Source organism: Vigna angularis, chromosome 9, assembly GCF_016808095.1.
Source record: "Vigna angularis cultivar LongXiaoDou No.4 chromosome 9, ASM1680809v1, whole genome shotgun sequence".
Taxonomy (NCBI): Eukaryota; Viridiplantae; Streptophyta; class Magnoliopsida; order Fabales; family Fabaceae; genus Vigna; species Vigna angularis.
Genome location: NC_068978.1, coordinates 1,178,614 through 1,195,477, shown reverse-complemented (window position 1 = coordinate 1,195,477; position 16,864 = coordinate 1,178,614). Strand labels below are relative to the sequence as shown.

At 33.9% G+C, this 16,864-nt stretch overlaps 2 protein-coding genes and 1 non-coding gene across 3 annotated transcripts; 1 reads left to right on the top strand and 2 right to left on the bottom strand.

Annotated features, from left to right (window-relative positions):
• The first annotated feature begins 519 nt into the window (after positions 1-519).
• On the top strand, positions 520-5,854 carry LOC108320430 (heat shock 70 kDa protein 15). The gene is made up of 10 exons (XM_017551849.2): positions 520-616; positions 920-2,132; positions 2,462-2,689; positions 2,766-2,861; positions 2,986-3,210; positions 3,919-4,107; positions 4,198-4,344; positions 4,519-4,668; positions 4,755-4,885; positions 5,292-5,854. Exons 2-10 carry the CDS (start codon positions 963-965, stop codon positions 5,512-5,514), a joined length of 2,559 nt encoding a protein of 852 aa, XP_017407338.1. The 5' UTR covers positions 520-616; positions 920-962; the 3' UTR covers positions 5,515-5,854.
• Positions 5,855-7,545: 1,691 nt separating this feature from the next.
• On the bottom strand, positions 7,546-10,699 carry LOC108320499 (probable inactive nicotinamidase At3g16190). Its single transcript, XM_017551931.2, has 6 exons — positions 10,610-10,699; positions 10,383-10,527; positions 10,189-10,302; positions 8,516-8,750; positions 8,327-8,443; positions 7,546-7,760 (listed from the first exon to the last, which is right to left on the bottom strand). Exons 1-6 carry the CDS (start codon positions 10,684-10,686, stop codon positions 7,687-7,689), a joined length of 762 nt encoding a protein of 253 aa, XP_017407420.1. The 5' UTR covers positions 10,687-10,699; the 3' UTR covers positions 7,546-7,686.
• A 5,966-nt stretch (positions 10,700-16,665) lies between these two features.
• On the bottom strand, positions 16,666-16,739 carry TRNAR-UCG (transfer RNA arginine (anticodon UCG)). Its single transcript has one exon. It is a non-coding gene; the product is annotated as a tRNA-Arg (tRNA).
• Between the last annotated feature and the right edge of the window lie 125 nt (positions 16,740-16,864).

Here is a 16,864-nt window from a genome sequence, read left to right as displayed (position 1 = left end):
GGCATAGTAGTTCGTTTTGTAAATTCAAAAACTTTGTAGTATTGTAGTGAGGTCGTTCGGCCATAACTGTATCTTTTCTCCTCTTAACTGCATTGTAATATTATTAAGTGTGGGTATTCTATAATATGGTTTTACAGTGTATTTTTGGGATTTTACAAACAATCTTTTATATTTAATAGTTTTTATGAGAAGTGGTTTATATATTATATACACAACATAACAGAATTATCATAGGGTTAACGAATTTCAATTTTCCAAATTTAGATAAATTAATTTTCATCTGGCAAATTCTTTAATATATATTTTAAAATTAATTGAGTTTACAATGAATATGTTTATATAATAACTATATTATCCAGCTACAGTATTAGTACACTTTAACATTAGGCAAGTGCATAACAAATTTTAATTTTAATAAGAACATAGATATACGTAGATTAATTAATTACAATGCTAATTACAATGTTAATTACAATGTTTCCGTGCGTTGCGCGGGTAACAAGCCTGTTTTAGAAGTTTAACAACAATTGGAAATGGAAAAGGTCGTCACTGAAATTTAAAATCAAAACTCCAAAATTCGACAAAATCTCTTCTCTTCTCCCTTTCTGTGTTTTGGGTACAAATTACAAACTCCTTAGACTCGTACGATTTTGCTACGTTCTCATTCATAAAAAAATTCTTTGTTCTCTCTTTCAATTTTGATCCAACTTGTTTCGTTTAATTTCCGCTGCTTATCTTTTATTCATGCATGATGGAACGCTGTTTCCTTTGTTAATTATCGTTTTTTAAATGTTGAATTTGCTTAATCTATTATCCAAGTTATTAAGTTATTGTTCGTGCAAGTTGATTAGTTTCTAGTGTTTATGTTTAATGTGTAAATGAATAGTGTAACGACGAGAGTTTTTTTTTTTTTTTTCAGATTTGATTTTATTCTGTTTTGAGCTGAGTTTTTGTTGAGGAAGATGAGTGTGGTGGGTTTTGATTTCGGTAATGAGAGCTGCGTTGTTGCAGTTGCGAGGCAAAGAGGGATTGACGTTGTGCTTAATGATGAGTCCAAACGTGAAACGCCTGCTATTGTGTGTTTTGGTGAGAAGCAACGTTTCATTGGCACTGCTGGTGCTGCCTGCAGTCTGATGAACCCTAAGAATTCAATATCAGAGTTTAAGAGACTCATTGGCAGAAAATTCTCTGATCCTGAATTGCAACGGGATCTTAAGTCACTGCCATTTCTTGTTACCGAGGGGAATGATGGGTACCCGTTGATTCACGTGCAATACTTGGGTGAGGCTAAGAAATTTACACCTACACAAGTGTTTGGTATGATGTTGTCGAATCTTAAGGAAATTGCAGAGAACAATCTCATTACGGCTGTTGTTGATTGTTGCATTGGAATTCCGGTTTATTTTACTGATTTGCAGAGACGGGCGGTGTTGGATGCGGCCACGATTGTTGGTCTACACCCGCTTCAATTGATTCATGAAATGACTGCCACTGCCTTGGCGTATGGGATTTATAAAACGGACCTTCCAGAAAACGATCAACTGAATGTTGCTTTTGTTGATGTTGGGCATGCTAGCATGCAAGTCTGTATTGCTGGATTCAAGAAGGGGCAGTTGAAAGTGTTGGCTCATTCGTATGATAGGTCTTTAGGTGGTAAGGATTTTGACGAGGTTTTGTTCCATCACTTTGCTACTAAGTTCAAGGAGGAGTATAAGATTGATGTTTTCCAGAATGCTAGGGCTTGCTTAAGGTTGAGGGCTGCCTGTGAGAAGATGAAGAAGATGCTTAGTGCAAATAGTGAGGCACCTCTCAACATTGAGTGTTTGATGGATGAGAAGGATGTTCGTGGCTTCATGAAGCGAGATGATTTTGAGCAATTAAGTCTTCCAATTTTGGAACGTGTCAGGGGACCTTTGGATAAGGCACTTGCTGAAGCAAATCTTACCATTGAAAATGTGCATATGGTTGAGGTGGTTGGTTCAGGTTCTCGTGTACCCGCCATAACCAAAATATTGACAGAGTTTTTCAAGAAAGAGCCTAGGCGAACAATGAATGCTAGTGAGTGTGTTGCCAAGGGTTGTGCTTTGAAATGTGCAATTCTTAGTCCCACGTTTAAAGTACGAGAATTTCAGGTAAAGTTTTTTTTATGTTGGATTATTTTATGTTTCTTTTCAATTCAGAAGGACCCTTTGGGCCATTGTTGGTTTTTTAAGCTTGTTTGTGTTGTTGTCTTTTACTTGTTGCAAAATTGTACAGATCTTTGGGAATTATGATTTATGACATTATTTTAATTACATATCTATGATGTCTACCTATGTTTAGGCCCTTAGAAATTCACTCATCGGTTTCTATTCTTATTTTTACATTGATTTTCAAAATTGTCGGTCCTGTGAACTGCTGATATATTAAGCTTTGCATGTGGTATGATGTTACTATTTTTTTTCCTTTTCATAACGTGAAGGTCAATGAAAGCCTTCCTTTCTCGATTTCCCTTGCATGGAAAGGTACTGGTCCGGATGCACAGGACAATGCACCACAAAATCAGCAGAGTTCCCTTGTTTTTCCCAAGGGTAATCCCATACCAAGTATCAAAGCTCTAACATTCTACAGGTCAGGAACATTTTCTATTGATGTACATTACGGCGATGTAAGTGAGCTGCAAACACCTACCAAGATTAGCACATATACTGTAAGCCAATGTCCAACTTTCTTCTTTCTATGCTACATTTCTTTTGGCAGTGTTGTTACTCTTTGAGTGTAAGCAGATTGGTCCGTTCCAAACTGCAAATAGTGAAAGGACAAAAGTGAAAGTGAAAGTTCGTTTGAATATTCATGGAATTGTATCTATGGAGTCCGCCATGGTAAGTTTTTTTGGCTTTATAGGTCCTTCTCCCCTCAACTACAATAACCTCCGTTGTGAGCTTATGATAGTTAACAGAGAGCATTTGTTCTTGTGATTTAACAACTTTTAGTTGTTTTTTTTAGCTCCTGGAAGAAAACGAAGTTGAGGTTCCGATTACCAAAGAATCAGCAGGGGAAAATACTAAGCCAAACATCAACGAAGCCCCAATTGAGGCTGCTACACCTCCAACCTCCAATGACACTAGTGAAAATGTGCAAGATGCAAAGGTTAGCACTGATGCTTCGGGGGGTGAAAATGGTGTTCCTCAGAATGAAGATAAGCCTCTGCAAACAAATACTGATACCAAGGCGAGTAATGTTGAAAAAAATATTTAAGCAGTTGCTCGCCATTTTCTTTTCATTTCTATATGTCAATATCGATTTTATAGCAATATTTGTATTATTTTATTTTGATTCTTTTATCCTTTTATGTTTTTATTTTATTTTATTTTATGGTGTTATGGTAAGTAATATGATAGTGCTATAGTTTAAGTTGTTTAAACCATTTAGAAGAAAAGTTTTTAGAAGAATTTCACAATATAACACTTGTTGAGTTTAATGTGGGATTTCAAGTGTTTGAATCATCCTATAGTTTATTTAACTTGCTTGATTTTTCACTTCAGATTAAATGTAAATCTTAGGGATGGTTGACTTGAGAAATCATTTTCCATTTTTTTGTTTTTATTTTTAATTAAAATAAGTACTTTTTTGTTTTGTTATTTAGTTTATAAAGATTTGTAAAGAGATAGGGAAAACATTTCTTTACCATACAAAAATTTGAAAACAGAAAACAAAGTGAGGACATTGCAATTTATGTAATTATTTGTAAAATCAACAAATAAAAATAATTTGTTTCCTTAATGTAAAGACCTCGTGTCTTTCTACAGTCATGTACAATAAGGCATACGTATTGTGTTCTATGCTTGTAGGTTTGTGTATCTCAACTAGAGTTGTTCAACATGGTTGGTGATATTTTCTACTTTTGGCTGACTGAACTTTTCAATGTTATGGGTTCAGGCTCCAAAGAAAAAGGTTAAAAAAACAAGCATTGTTGTATCAGAGTTAGTTTATGGAGCAATGGTCTCTTTGGATGTCCAAAAGGCAATAGAGAAGGAGTTTGAAATGGCTTTGCAAGATCGTGTGATGGAGGAAACGAAGGACAAGAAAAATGCCGTTGAGGCTTATGTTTATGACATGAGAAACAAGGTGTGTGTTAATTCTTTCCTCTCTTATTCATGGTATGATATAAACTAAAATTGCCTATCATCAAATTGTTTTTGTCCATCATCATTTCAGCTTAATGACAAATACCAAGAGTTTGTCATTGCTTCAGAGAGAGAAGATTTTACTGCCCAACTCCAGGAAGTGGAAGATTGGCTTTATGATGAGGGTGAAGATGAAGCTAAAGGTGTATATATTGCTAAGCTTGAACAACTAAAAAAGGTATAAAGCTGGGTGATTCCTTCCCTTCCTCCCATCCCTCCGTTTAACTAAAAAGTTGTAAAAAGAAAAGGGATTGCAGCCCCTGTTATTGTTACCCTACGTTATTTATGGACAAACATAATATTAGTTTTTAACATAAGGAATCTTAATGGGTGGTTATTTATGTGATTGCAGCAAGGTGATCCAATTGAAGGACGTTACAGAGAATACATGGAGAGGGGTAATATAATTGAGCAATTCATGTATTGTATAAATAGTTATAGAGAAGCTGCAAAGTCGAAGGACCCCAAATTTGATCACATTGACATTAACGAGAAACAGAAGGTAATGACTTCTCAAACTTTCTTTCTCTCGCTTCTTTAAATGGTTGTGAATAAATTTGAAATTGATTTCTTTTTAATGTTGTGTAGGTCGTAAATGAATGTGTTGAAGCTGAGAAATGGTTTATGGAGAAGCAACAACTACAAAGCTCACTTCCAAAATATATCAACCCTGTACTCTTGTCAGCTGAAATTAGAAAGAAAGCTGAGATTGTTGATAGGTATCTGTTTAGAATCTTATGTAGTATTTGGGTTATTTGGAAATCATTTGGCTTTAGTATTTTTTTATTCTCTGTCACTTAATTTGATTTTAGTAATCTTTGCACCCTTTTTTTATGGTTTTGATTCACTTAAACTTTAATTTTTTAAATTTGTTCTTATAACCATTTTCTGCCAACAGGTATTGCATCCAGTCATATTAAATTATTAATTATTTTTATAGTGATTTAAAAAACTTTATCTTAGACATTGTTACTAGTCCATTATCGTGCCATTGCTTTATGTACTTAGTCCAGTTGGGAAAGGATTAGTTGTCAGTTTTAAACTTTTAGAGTTATCAATATTTCTTTTCTCTATGTTAATTGTTCATTTTACTTTCTATTGAAAAATTATTTATTCTTATAATAGATTCTGCAAGCCAATTATGACAAAACCAAGGCCAACCAAACCAACTTCTTCCACTGGATCAGGAGCCCCATCTCCTCACGGTGATGAGAAGCAACACCCTCGAGGGACTGCTAATGCCAGCAGTAACGAAAATACTGGGGATAGAAGTAGCCAGGCTGCATCAGCTTCTCCTGAACCAATGGAGATTGATAATGATAACTCTGAGAACGCAGGCTCTGCATAATTTTTGTTGTTGGTTTGCACTCAAGTTCATGCTCAGACTAATCTATATACCTTTGTGCAAGCAATTGAGTAAGCATTGGGCCTGGGAAAAACGACCTTTCGAAGGTTGACTGTGAATGACTCCTCTAACGTTTGGAGTAAGTATAACCCTCTCGGCTAGTTGGTATCGTAAGTTTTAATTAATATTATGGTGTTACTTCAGAATACATACTTTTTTCACGAAAAGAGTTTTATAGAAAATACGACAATGTGGTGGGAATTGGCCAAAGTTACTTTCTCTAGATTTATAGATTATTTTTGTATTAGTTTTTTAGAAGATGAATAGTTATTTATAATGTTGTTTACCCTTTAATAAGTAAGTTCTTTTAGTTAACTTCATAACTGTTGTTATGTTTCGTTGCCTTTATTCGGCTTTTTCTTGTCGTTTTATCAATGTCACAATGGATTTCCATTTTCTCACAGGTATTAATTTGATATCGCGTAGATTTCCTTTTGTAAATATAAAATCAATTTAGACTATATAATTGGATTAAACTTCACTTTATAAATTGATTTTATAGAATTGTATTAGATTTAAATTTTATTTCTTAATCCTTACCACTTATCCTTTCTGCTCATTTATTCTTTAAGTCTATCCTCGCCAAAGACAATTACCCATGCATGATTTATGATGGAGACTTTCTTTCTGCACCTCCATAATTTCTTTTTGCATTTCCATACACATTAATTTGCTAATTTTATTGTATTTTGGATTATATAATTGAAAATGTAAAATAAAAAAATCTTCCAAAATTTGAAATATATATTTTATATTTTGAATTATAAAATTTAAAATAATTGTATGATTTGATATTGTATAATTTAAAATACAAAAATAAAAAATACATTTCAAATTATATAATATAAAATAAAAATATATATTGTAGATTGTATAAGTAAAATGATGAAAAGTGGGAGAAGGGACACTGCATGGAATGTGGGAGGTCTTTTTTACTTGAGCTATGGAGGTGCAAGAAGAAGTCCCTTTATTTTTCTACTATTTTATTTTCATTCCTTTGATAGTATCCTTATAATCTATTAGTTCTTTTATAGCTCCCTCAATAATAAAACAATGATTCAGACTACAATGATTGGAGGAACAACTAGTGATAATATAATTCGATTGGTCCCATTACATTATAAAATTTACAGGATATGATTATTTTTTGTTTTTTTAGTGCAGGTGATTTACTTATTTGACTAGTGACACTTGAACACACTATCTTGATTAAGTTTTACAGTTTGATTGTTGTGTTATTAATTTAGTTTCCTCATGTGGTGTATTTTAGCTTATAAGTATTGCTTAATTTGTTCGTTATGACTATGTATGGAAGTAAATACAAGGTTTGTGGTATGAATGTATTAAGTTATAAGAATAACTAAGAAAGTCATACGATAAAATGTACAAAATTTTAATATTTCTTGTTTGAATGATTTTTCTACAAGTTAAAATTAGTTTATTCATGAGTCAATTTGTAAAAAAATTTCCATACAAATTTATTTGTTTTTATATTTATTGTGTTTGAACTTTTTTAGCATGGGAAATTATTTCATACTTTTTTTTTATAAGCACTTAAGAAAATTCTATCCGGACAAGTCTTATATTTAATTTAATGCACATAACATAATGTTAATAAGTTATCTTGTATTTAAAATCGAATTACTAGATCATGATTAATAATAATAATAATTATTATTATAGTTATATTTATATTATAATTATAATTATTTTTACAATTAAATATGTTTTTAATCATTTAATTTTTATTAAAAATTAAAATGAGTTATTTTTTGAAATTTTAATCCAATTTAATCTTTTAACATAAAATACAATTGACAAGAAAAAGAAAAAGAAAAATATGTAAGGTAAGAAATGTTCGATATTATTTTGTAAATAATTGATCTTGCATTTTGGTTGATTTTGTAACAATTGTCATTTAAATATTGGAGTGCATTGAAAAAGAAAAACGTGTTAATAATGGACACAAGTAAATACTAAAATAAATATGGTCATGTAAATTATTTTATTAACAGCACACAAAGGTTCGCTTAACTATACACTGCCAAAGACACCAAAACCTCGTGTGTTGGAATTGAACGGCACAGGTTGCAGAAGTAGCATGGTTCATATAGATCAAGCTTTGGGCTTGCTCCATTCTTCTAATGTTGGAGTTGCAACTCCAATATTTTTCATGTCAAACAAATTAGCTGAAACCACCCAAACATTGCTCATCAATTTAACTTTAATAAGATTTTGAAAAAACAAGAGAAGGTTAGTTTTGCAATTCTATGCACTTAACTCCTCAAACATGTCCTCTCAGAAATTGATAAATTGCATCTAAAGAAATACAGTTTCATAAGGAATCCTCTCCAGAAAATCAATAAGGATGTATTCAAAGGTGTTGTTCACTTCATTAGGACTTTGAACAGTCAGATAACTTGTAATCTCTAATAGTTGTGCAACTTGTGAAGTGAGCAGACTCACACGCCAACTTAACTAATTGCCACACAGTTTTAGTTTTACATATCATATGAGGTATTGTCCATTTTGAAGCGTGAAACTTCGTCATAGTTTTATCTTTAGAAAAACGCTTCAGAGCATGAAAGGAGAATGAAGTATTTAAACTGTCTTACACTTCATTCCTAGGCGAAGTGAAACTATTGGATGTGGTAGAAACATGAGTGAATAATGCGTGTGCAACCAACAGATACAATTCCAGGGAGAACAAAGAAAAATTAAAAAACAAAGACATTGCAAAGGTGAAGACCATTACCGAGATGAATATCAGGTGTGGCCGCTGCTGTAGCATCAACAATAACAGTTACTGGTTGATAGTCCAATGCTACAGCATCATAGACAGTTTGCCTAATACAGTTGGGAGTTTGAACACCTACATGAGTCAATACACAAACATATAACTCTTAGTAAGTTGACATTGTGTATTACAAAAACTATTACTCACCAGTGATCACCAGACTGTTAATTCCTGCTCCTTGAAGGACTGAATGAAGGTGTGTATCAAAGAATGCACTAAAACGGGTTTTCACAAGTTTATAATCCCCTTCTTTGATAACCAGTCCATCAACTAATTCTAGACCTTCACTTCCTTTACTGACTGGACCAACTTTCCCTGCACCATATAGATGGCGACGAAAGAGTTCAACATCTCTTCCTAAGGGATCATGTTCCCGTAGTACCTGGAAACGTGTTTAGAAATATAATTCAACAGTTAGATAGCTATTTCTTGATACCAACAGTTCAAGATCTCTGGATAGTGAATAAGAATGATTGTACTGAAGTAACACTTTAGCTCTAGAACATGGGTTGAATAGAGTCCAACACTTTTCATAGAAACAATAGTCCATCTGGTGCTTGATCATCCATAGGTATAAGAAGGAAACGTGTTTTATTCTGGTTAATCCTAAGCTTTGGATTAGGTCCAGTACTCCTTCAAGATAAACTTAAAGGATTCCACTAGTGATAATAACGATTACAAAACAAGTACACCAAATCACTTCTGATACATAAAACTACTCCTAGCTGTCCTATCTTAACTTCTCCTAAATCTAAAGTTTACAAATATTACCACTCTTCTTTAAGTAATGGTACGGTCACATATTTATATTCATTTGACACACATTATAAGGATAAAATGATCATAAAAGAATAAACTTTGTGTTTTTAAGAAAGAAAAAAAAAGTAAAGTAAAAAACTTTATGCATCAAAGTATCATTTCTCTATCACCTACCGCTTCTAACTCCAAGAGCAAAAGATAAGAAGGTCAAGCCAAGGAAAAACTCTACAAGGTAAATAAAAAGACGCTTCCAACAAAGGTACTACAAAGACTTCTATCTCAATCTAGTACTAGTAACTCAAGGTTTGGAAAATGAATAAGAATATGATAGGCTTGTAGGAACTTGTGCTAGTTTTTCTTTTGTGTTCTTCCTCCTCTTAAGTAGACTTCCTATGATATGACCATTGTAACATGAATGTCTTTATACTGTACAGGAGATTATGAACAAAGTCTTGCATAATTACTTGATATAACTTCATTCTTTGAAAAAACTGATATTATTGTACTTGTCAGTCACTTAATATAAAAGAAGAAACATGGTGCAATAACTTGTTTAGAGTGTATTTGGTATATATAATTGATTATGAGACACCCCTAATCAATTGTTTTTTTTTTTTGTTTTCTTAATAAAATAATTAAAAGATAATATAAAAACTAATGAGTAAAAAGCATCTTATTTTTTCACTCTTTTCTTCTTCTTTCTTTTCCTTTTTCTTCTCTTCCATTCCCTCAAAACTTCCTTCGTCTACTAAACGAAACATAAAAATAAAAAACACTTACTTGTGTACATTTTCATATTTTTTCCCTAATAATGAACAATGCTTCTATGAATAAATAATATATGCAATCACAGAGGACAACAACACAATATCTTAAATGTCATACCGAAAATGATTCTTCATTTATGAATAACAATGCTACATGTTCATTAAACTCTACTTTTACAATCTTTCATACTAACATTTATTTCAATTCATTGAAAGAAAAACATTGATTTACATTTGAAACATTATTCCCACCTTTAATTATCCAGGAGGAAAACAGAGAAAGAATGTTATTACCCAGATAATGAGAATTCCACGCTGCCTAGCAACATCCACAGCTTTAATCACATTAGGGACAATTTCTTTCCCTCCTTTGACAAGAAAGGGACCCACACCTTCTATAAAATCTTTCTACAGACACAGATAGAAACCTTAATTTCTCCGAACAGGTTCTGACGAGGAACAACATCGGAAAGTAAACAAGTAAGTACCTGCATGTCGATCACGAGAAGGGCCGAGCGACTGGAATCATCTGCCATTGTTTCCAAAGAGTGAGCTCGAGCAAGTGCAGATTTTGAGCGCAGTGACAAAGGCTTTGGCCAATTGGGTCTCTTATTATGTAGGATATTGGTTCCACTGCACACACAGCAACGTGAAAGACAAACCCCAAAAGAGTAAGGAGAAAAAACGAAATTGAAGAGAAAGAAGAAGAAATTACCCAAAGCTGATATTGGGTGTTTTGCTGTGCTTCTGAAATGGAAGAGGTGAGAGATTGAACTGTGCAGACTTAGCCATATTGGCCTCCACACTCACATTAACATGGATCATCCATATTTTGTTTTCTTTTTATTTAACTTACTTTTTTATTTTATTAAATAAAATATTAAATACGATTTGATTTTCTTAACTTTCAAAATTTTAGACTAATTTAAATTTTTATCTTTAAAATAGTTTAAATTTATTTTCTTTAATCAAATTTTATTAAATTTATTCAATAATTCAAATATATTTATCAATTTCAATGTAAACAAAAATGTGACTAATAGAATAAATGTGAAAACCTGAAAAATAGAGTTAAAAGAGTAAAAAGGTGTATTACGTTAATGGAACCAGACTTTAAATAGATTTTTCAAACACTGTGGTCCATTAGCTTAAGCATTCTATATCTCTCTAGAACTTTGTTTCTCATATTCTCTCTACCTTCTCTCTACCATTCCTCCTCTCTGAGCCATTTAATTTCCGATCAGGTGGTGCCCAAGTATCCGCAACGTAGAGGGCTCCGTATTTGACCGATCAATTTCTTCATTCTGACCGATAAGTAGTTCTTCCTGTTTCCTCTGCTGTTTCTGGAACCTAGAACATGCGGTTCTGCTAGTTGCATGTAACTAGAAACATTTTCTCTACTTTGTTGTCAAACTCTAGCTCTAAAAGTTGTTCTTGATCACCCAGTGGTGGTTTGTAGGGTGTTGTTTAGGTTTCTCAGCACTCAAGGTACTGTTGAGGAGTCTTTGTGAGCTGGGCAATTCAACTTTGAGGTAAGGGGAGTTAGAATACTTCATTAAATTTGTGGTATGATATGTATGTATGCTGAAATTTAACTTGGTGTGATGTTTTGGAGTGGTATTTTAGGTCTTAAGTATATGGTTTGGTATGTGATGAAACTGAAATGTATGAAACTGTGTGAATTGATTTGGCTGAGTTTGAATTGTTATAATTGATCAAATGGGAAGTAATTGAAGTGTGGAATCTGCTATAACTTTGGTTAGATAGAAAATTTGGAGTTTTGGGAGTGTTTCAAGTTACTTTGGAGGAAGTGAGATAGGGAAATTGAGAGTTAGGAGTCTATGGCTCTTGTAGCCTGTTGGGTCAGTATAGGGAGGTTATTTGTGACTTGTTTGAGTCATTAAAATGGTCAAAAACAGATTCACAGTAGTAGAATTGGATTGGGGTCCCTAAGTTGTGGAAATTGGTGTTTTAGAGTTAAATTTGAGTCTTAATCACTCTAGATTGGTAGTAAGGAGGGTTGGGATCATCTAGATAAGTTTAATTAAGTATAAAACACGACTTAGGGGTGTTAGAAGTTGGGAAAAATGACTAGAAATGGTAAAGGGTGTGTGAGTTACATAATTCTGCAGAATTTGCGTTCTGCAGACTCGCTATGCGAATGGTCTCGCATAGCGAGTCCCTGCAGGGGGTGCTCTCTGTTTGAGTCATTCGTTGTGCGAGCTGGTTCGTTGTGCGAATGACTGGAGGGTGCTGCTCTTTGTCTGGTGATTCGCATAACGAATCTGGTCGTTGTGTGACTAGTGGTTGCCTGGAGCCTCTGCCAGTTTAATTCGAAAAGCAAATTGGGAGCATAGCGAGGGGTTTTAGGGGGTTGGTCTCTGTCTAGGCTCTCGCACAACGACCTGAGTGCGCTATGCGAGAGGTTTGAAGTCTGGTGCATTCTGCGAGTTAATTCGCATAGCGAGAGGTGTCGCTGTGCGAGCAACTCCTGTCTCGCCTTGCGAATCAGTGCGTTGAGCGAATCATTTGAGTTGTATGTGCTTCTTAGTTCCTTATCTTGGTTTGGTTTTAATACAATGTTGTTTGATATGTAAAGTGTAATTGATGTATATGGTTAAAGTGAAAGTGTATGAATATAAGAGTGATGTATATGGTTTAAAGTGAAAGTGTGGTTAATGGACGTAATTCCATGATTCTCAAGGAAAGGATCCATGGTGGTGCCCTTGGTATGTTTAGAATGATGTGCATGGAAGATCAGTCTTGGGGGTTATTCTGAAGCTCCTATAGTCTTTCTTCTCACTTAGAGAGGATCGATCTATGTCGCGAGGAGTATCAGGAGGTCTTAGTCTTGGAGGCTTCCAGTATGTTCCAAGGCATGGTACAAACTAACCTCGTGAGTGTGGTAGGGTGAAACCCATTGGCAATGACTTTGCAAAGCAGTAGAAGCCACCACGAGTGCATGACCCGCCATAGCTCGACAATCATTTTGAGTCGGGACGAGTCAAGTTTTAAAGTGTAACAAGTTATGTTATGTGATCCAGTAACTTGGAATTAAACTTGTATGTTGTGTGTGATTGTTATAACATGATTTTTGTATATCTAGCTCACCTTTCTGTTTGTTTTGTGTCTGCTTGTGTGTGGTGTGTCCTTTATGCAATGATCATCCAAATGGATGTGAGCAGAGGTAGGTGAAATGCCTCTGAAGCAAGCCTTGGATGAAGATGACGTCACTACTTAGCCTTGTTAGGATTCATAGACGTTTTGTGTATTTTTGAAATACTCTTTTGTGTTTGAAATTTTAAATTATAGCCATTTTGGGATGACTCTAACATTAAGACTTTATCTGCAAGTCTTTTTTAACTGTTTTATTATATTAAAATGTGGACTACTATATTATATAATTTTATATAATCTGGGATGTTACAATAAAAAATTTCAATATTATTATAAAACATGTTTAAAACATCAACTAAATTTAATAAAATTTAATTAACAATAATAATTTCACATATTTTTTAAATTAAAAATTTAAATTGAACTAAAATTATAAAAAAAAACTATTTTCAACTTTCACTGTAAATTAAAGAAAAAAAAAACATATTTAATCCTTAAATAAAAAATAAAATTTCCTTGTATATAAATTTTAAAATTTTTCAAAGTTTAAATATTTAGGAAAATAATAAAGTTAGTTAAGTTTACTATCATTTTGCATTATAAAATATTTATAAAGTTGTAACAAAATAATAATAAAGGCTATAATTCTCATTTTACTTATGCACGAGAACTTGACACCTGTCTAAAATAAACTCTTTTTTTTCATTTACAGATTAAAAACTCTCCTTCTTTGTTTTAGTGGCAACAGTGTAGATCATTATAATTATTATTAATTATTAAGAGTGACCTCAAAATACATATTAAAAAGATAAAATGGTAATATAATCATTTTAGTTTAAAAATTTAAGAATTATTTAAAAAACATAAATAATAAGATAATTGTCAGACCTCGGAAAAACGCACCCAAAACCCCTCCTGTCAGCTCATTAAACCGCACTTAAAAACCCCTGAACAGACGTCAGGTGTCAAGCGAAGAGATCCGAAAATCAGTTAGTGGAAAACAGGTGTCGACTGAAGAGGGGACGTTCGTTTTAACGTGTGAAGTAAAACTTGGATTTTTAGAAAATCTACTCCACTCTCCTCTGCATGCACCCTCTTTCCAAAAATCTGATCTTTCATTTTCTCCTTCTTCTCTCTAGAAAACTCTCCCTTCTCTCTACGATAACTCACCTTTTCTCTGCTCCGATCAACGTTCCAGCACCGTAGGATCACTTCCGGCGTCCCAAGATTCAACTTGAACCGAACGGTTTCGAATTCTGGAAACTGGTAAGTTTCCTTTTCCTTAGTCGTTCGTTCTTTTGGAAGTGCAAGCCAAGTTCTGGTTGCATGAGTCCCTAGTTTATTTCTGAACTCCTTGTTGGTCTGTTGTTGATTTTGGTTTGAAGATTAGTTGAACGTTGAGGGTAGAAGGAATCTTAGTTTGACAAAACCAAGTTGCGGTCTGTAAGACGTTCGTTCACACTCAGAGGTAAGGGAAGCTTATTTGATTTAATTCGTATGTTGTGTTTTGTATGAACGTTCGCTAATTGACTGCATGAGTATAATGCATGATGTTTGATGAGATTGAATTGTATGAACGTTCGTTGATTTATGGTTGGGAATGAAATACATGAATTTACATTATATGGATTGTATGAAATGTGAGAGTTGATGTTGATATGAACGCATGAAACTATGAGATTGCATGATGAGAAATGAACTGGAATGAAAATGGATTGTATAAGAATTTCCCCATAATAATGTACGTTCGTTGCTGAACGGTCTTTGACCGTTCGGTTTTCCCTTGTAACATAGAAAAAATGGGATTCTTTCATTTGGATAGAACCCTAGTTAAGGATGAGCGTCCTCGTGTTATAATACTATGCTTGAGCGTTCGGCCAAGCACAGTTGTATCTGGTATTCTTTGATAAACTCCATTCTTTTATATATATATGTAATAGTATATTTCCTCGTTCGTAAACACTACCTTGACAGTCCCTTAGTATATTTATCAAATCTACTGTTATAAGTTAAATGGTGCTCGGTCTTATACCAAGCGCTCGTACTGAGAAGTGCTCGGTCTTACACCTAGCGCTCGCTATAAGTGGTGCTCGGTCTTATACTGAGCGCTCGTACTCATTCTTGTAAATTAGTCTTAATGAAATAGCGTACGTCCAACTTCAGAAGAACTTTCCTTTACCACGTTCGGTCATTGACTGGCAGTGGATTTCAGTATGAGAATTATTCTAAATATGGTTCGTTAATGTCTTGAGGTGTCTACATTTTATGTATTCGGCCTGGAGCCTCCACACTTAAATTATTCCTTGAAGTATTGGTTTGAACTCACGAGGGTCAGTTCATTAAACTGATTCACATGGTAAATAACGTTCGTCACTTGGAATCTGATATTACTCAAATCTGATAGTAACTCCGTCGTCTGTACTCTGATCTAGAACGGGCGTCTTCTTGGTCCCGTCCACAGCGTTCGTCCTCGTTCTGAGTGAGGATAGAACGTTCGGTATTTTGGTGTCTTTATAAACCTTTGAACAAAGATGAGATTTAACTTATTGACAATAAAGATGAGTTTGAGAAAAGTGATAATGAATTGGAATTGGGAATGATTATGAATGCAATAAGAAAAGAATGTGATATGAATGAAATGATGTGAAGTTGATCGAGCGTTCCGGGGAGGAACGACTCATGTATGAATATTGGAATTGGTAAAGTATGACTGTGGGCATGCTAGTGCTGGCTGTTCATCCTGATGTTTCGTGGGTACTCGTCCTCACGTAGAGGAGGGTAGGTCATGTGTGGAAACGGCAGGAGGTCCCGTCCTTAGGGGTACTTTGGATGAATAGGACTAACCTCGGGTGGCAGCTGATGAGAGTATTCCAGTTACTACATCACCCCGGTGCACGAACGCCTGTAGCTACACAGATTTCATACAGTCCGGACAGTCAATCTAGTAATAGGTTTTGAATGATATGTTTGACGAAATATACCTTGTTTTGTTGGATTGTTTGAAATGCATGTTTATACTTGAATTAAATTACATAAGCTTACCCTGTGTTTCCTGTCGTGTCTGGTTTTGTACATTCGTCCTTGTCATTGCAATGATCATCCGTGTGGATGTGAGCAGAAGGAGACGAGCGGCTGGAAGAGGCGCTAGAAGATTTGGAAGAAATCGAAGTCAAGACCGGAGAATAGGACGTTCGGGTAATAGTATAGTTGTAGTAAGGTGGACGTCCGCTCATTTTTTCCTTTTGTTTAAGTATGAACGATCGGTATTGTTATTTTTGTAAACCGGTCGTATAGTTTGGGTAGTGAGGTACGATTTTAAATTGTAAGTCTTTTTGTAAGGCCGTTCGGCCATGAGCGTATGCTCGATTCTAGTGTAAGACTGATTCTGGATTATTATTGTGATTATTCTAATATATAGTTTATTGCTGTATTTTTGGGATGTTACAATAATCAAAATGATTAAATTTTTTATTTTTATGTATAACAATGTATTTGATTTTTCTTATCATATTTTTGGGTTTATTCAGAATCTCTAAAATACTATATATACATAAATATATTTATGCATATATATTACGTATTTTGTTTAAATATACTAAAAAAAATTAACATGTTATTCTTTTTCGTATTGTTTAAATCGAAAAAAGAAAAATTCGACCACAGTGGGAGTCGAACCCACGACCTTTTGATCCGAAGTCAAACGCGCTAATCCACTGCGCTATGCGGTCAATTACATTAAAGTTACTGTACTCAATATTAAATCTATAAAGTATGTTTCATAAAAAAGCACACTAAATAACAAAGCTATTAAAATTAAATTACAGACTAGCCTAAGTAGAGATAATATATGTTT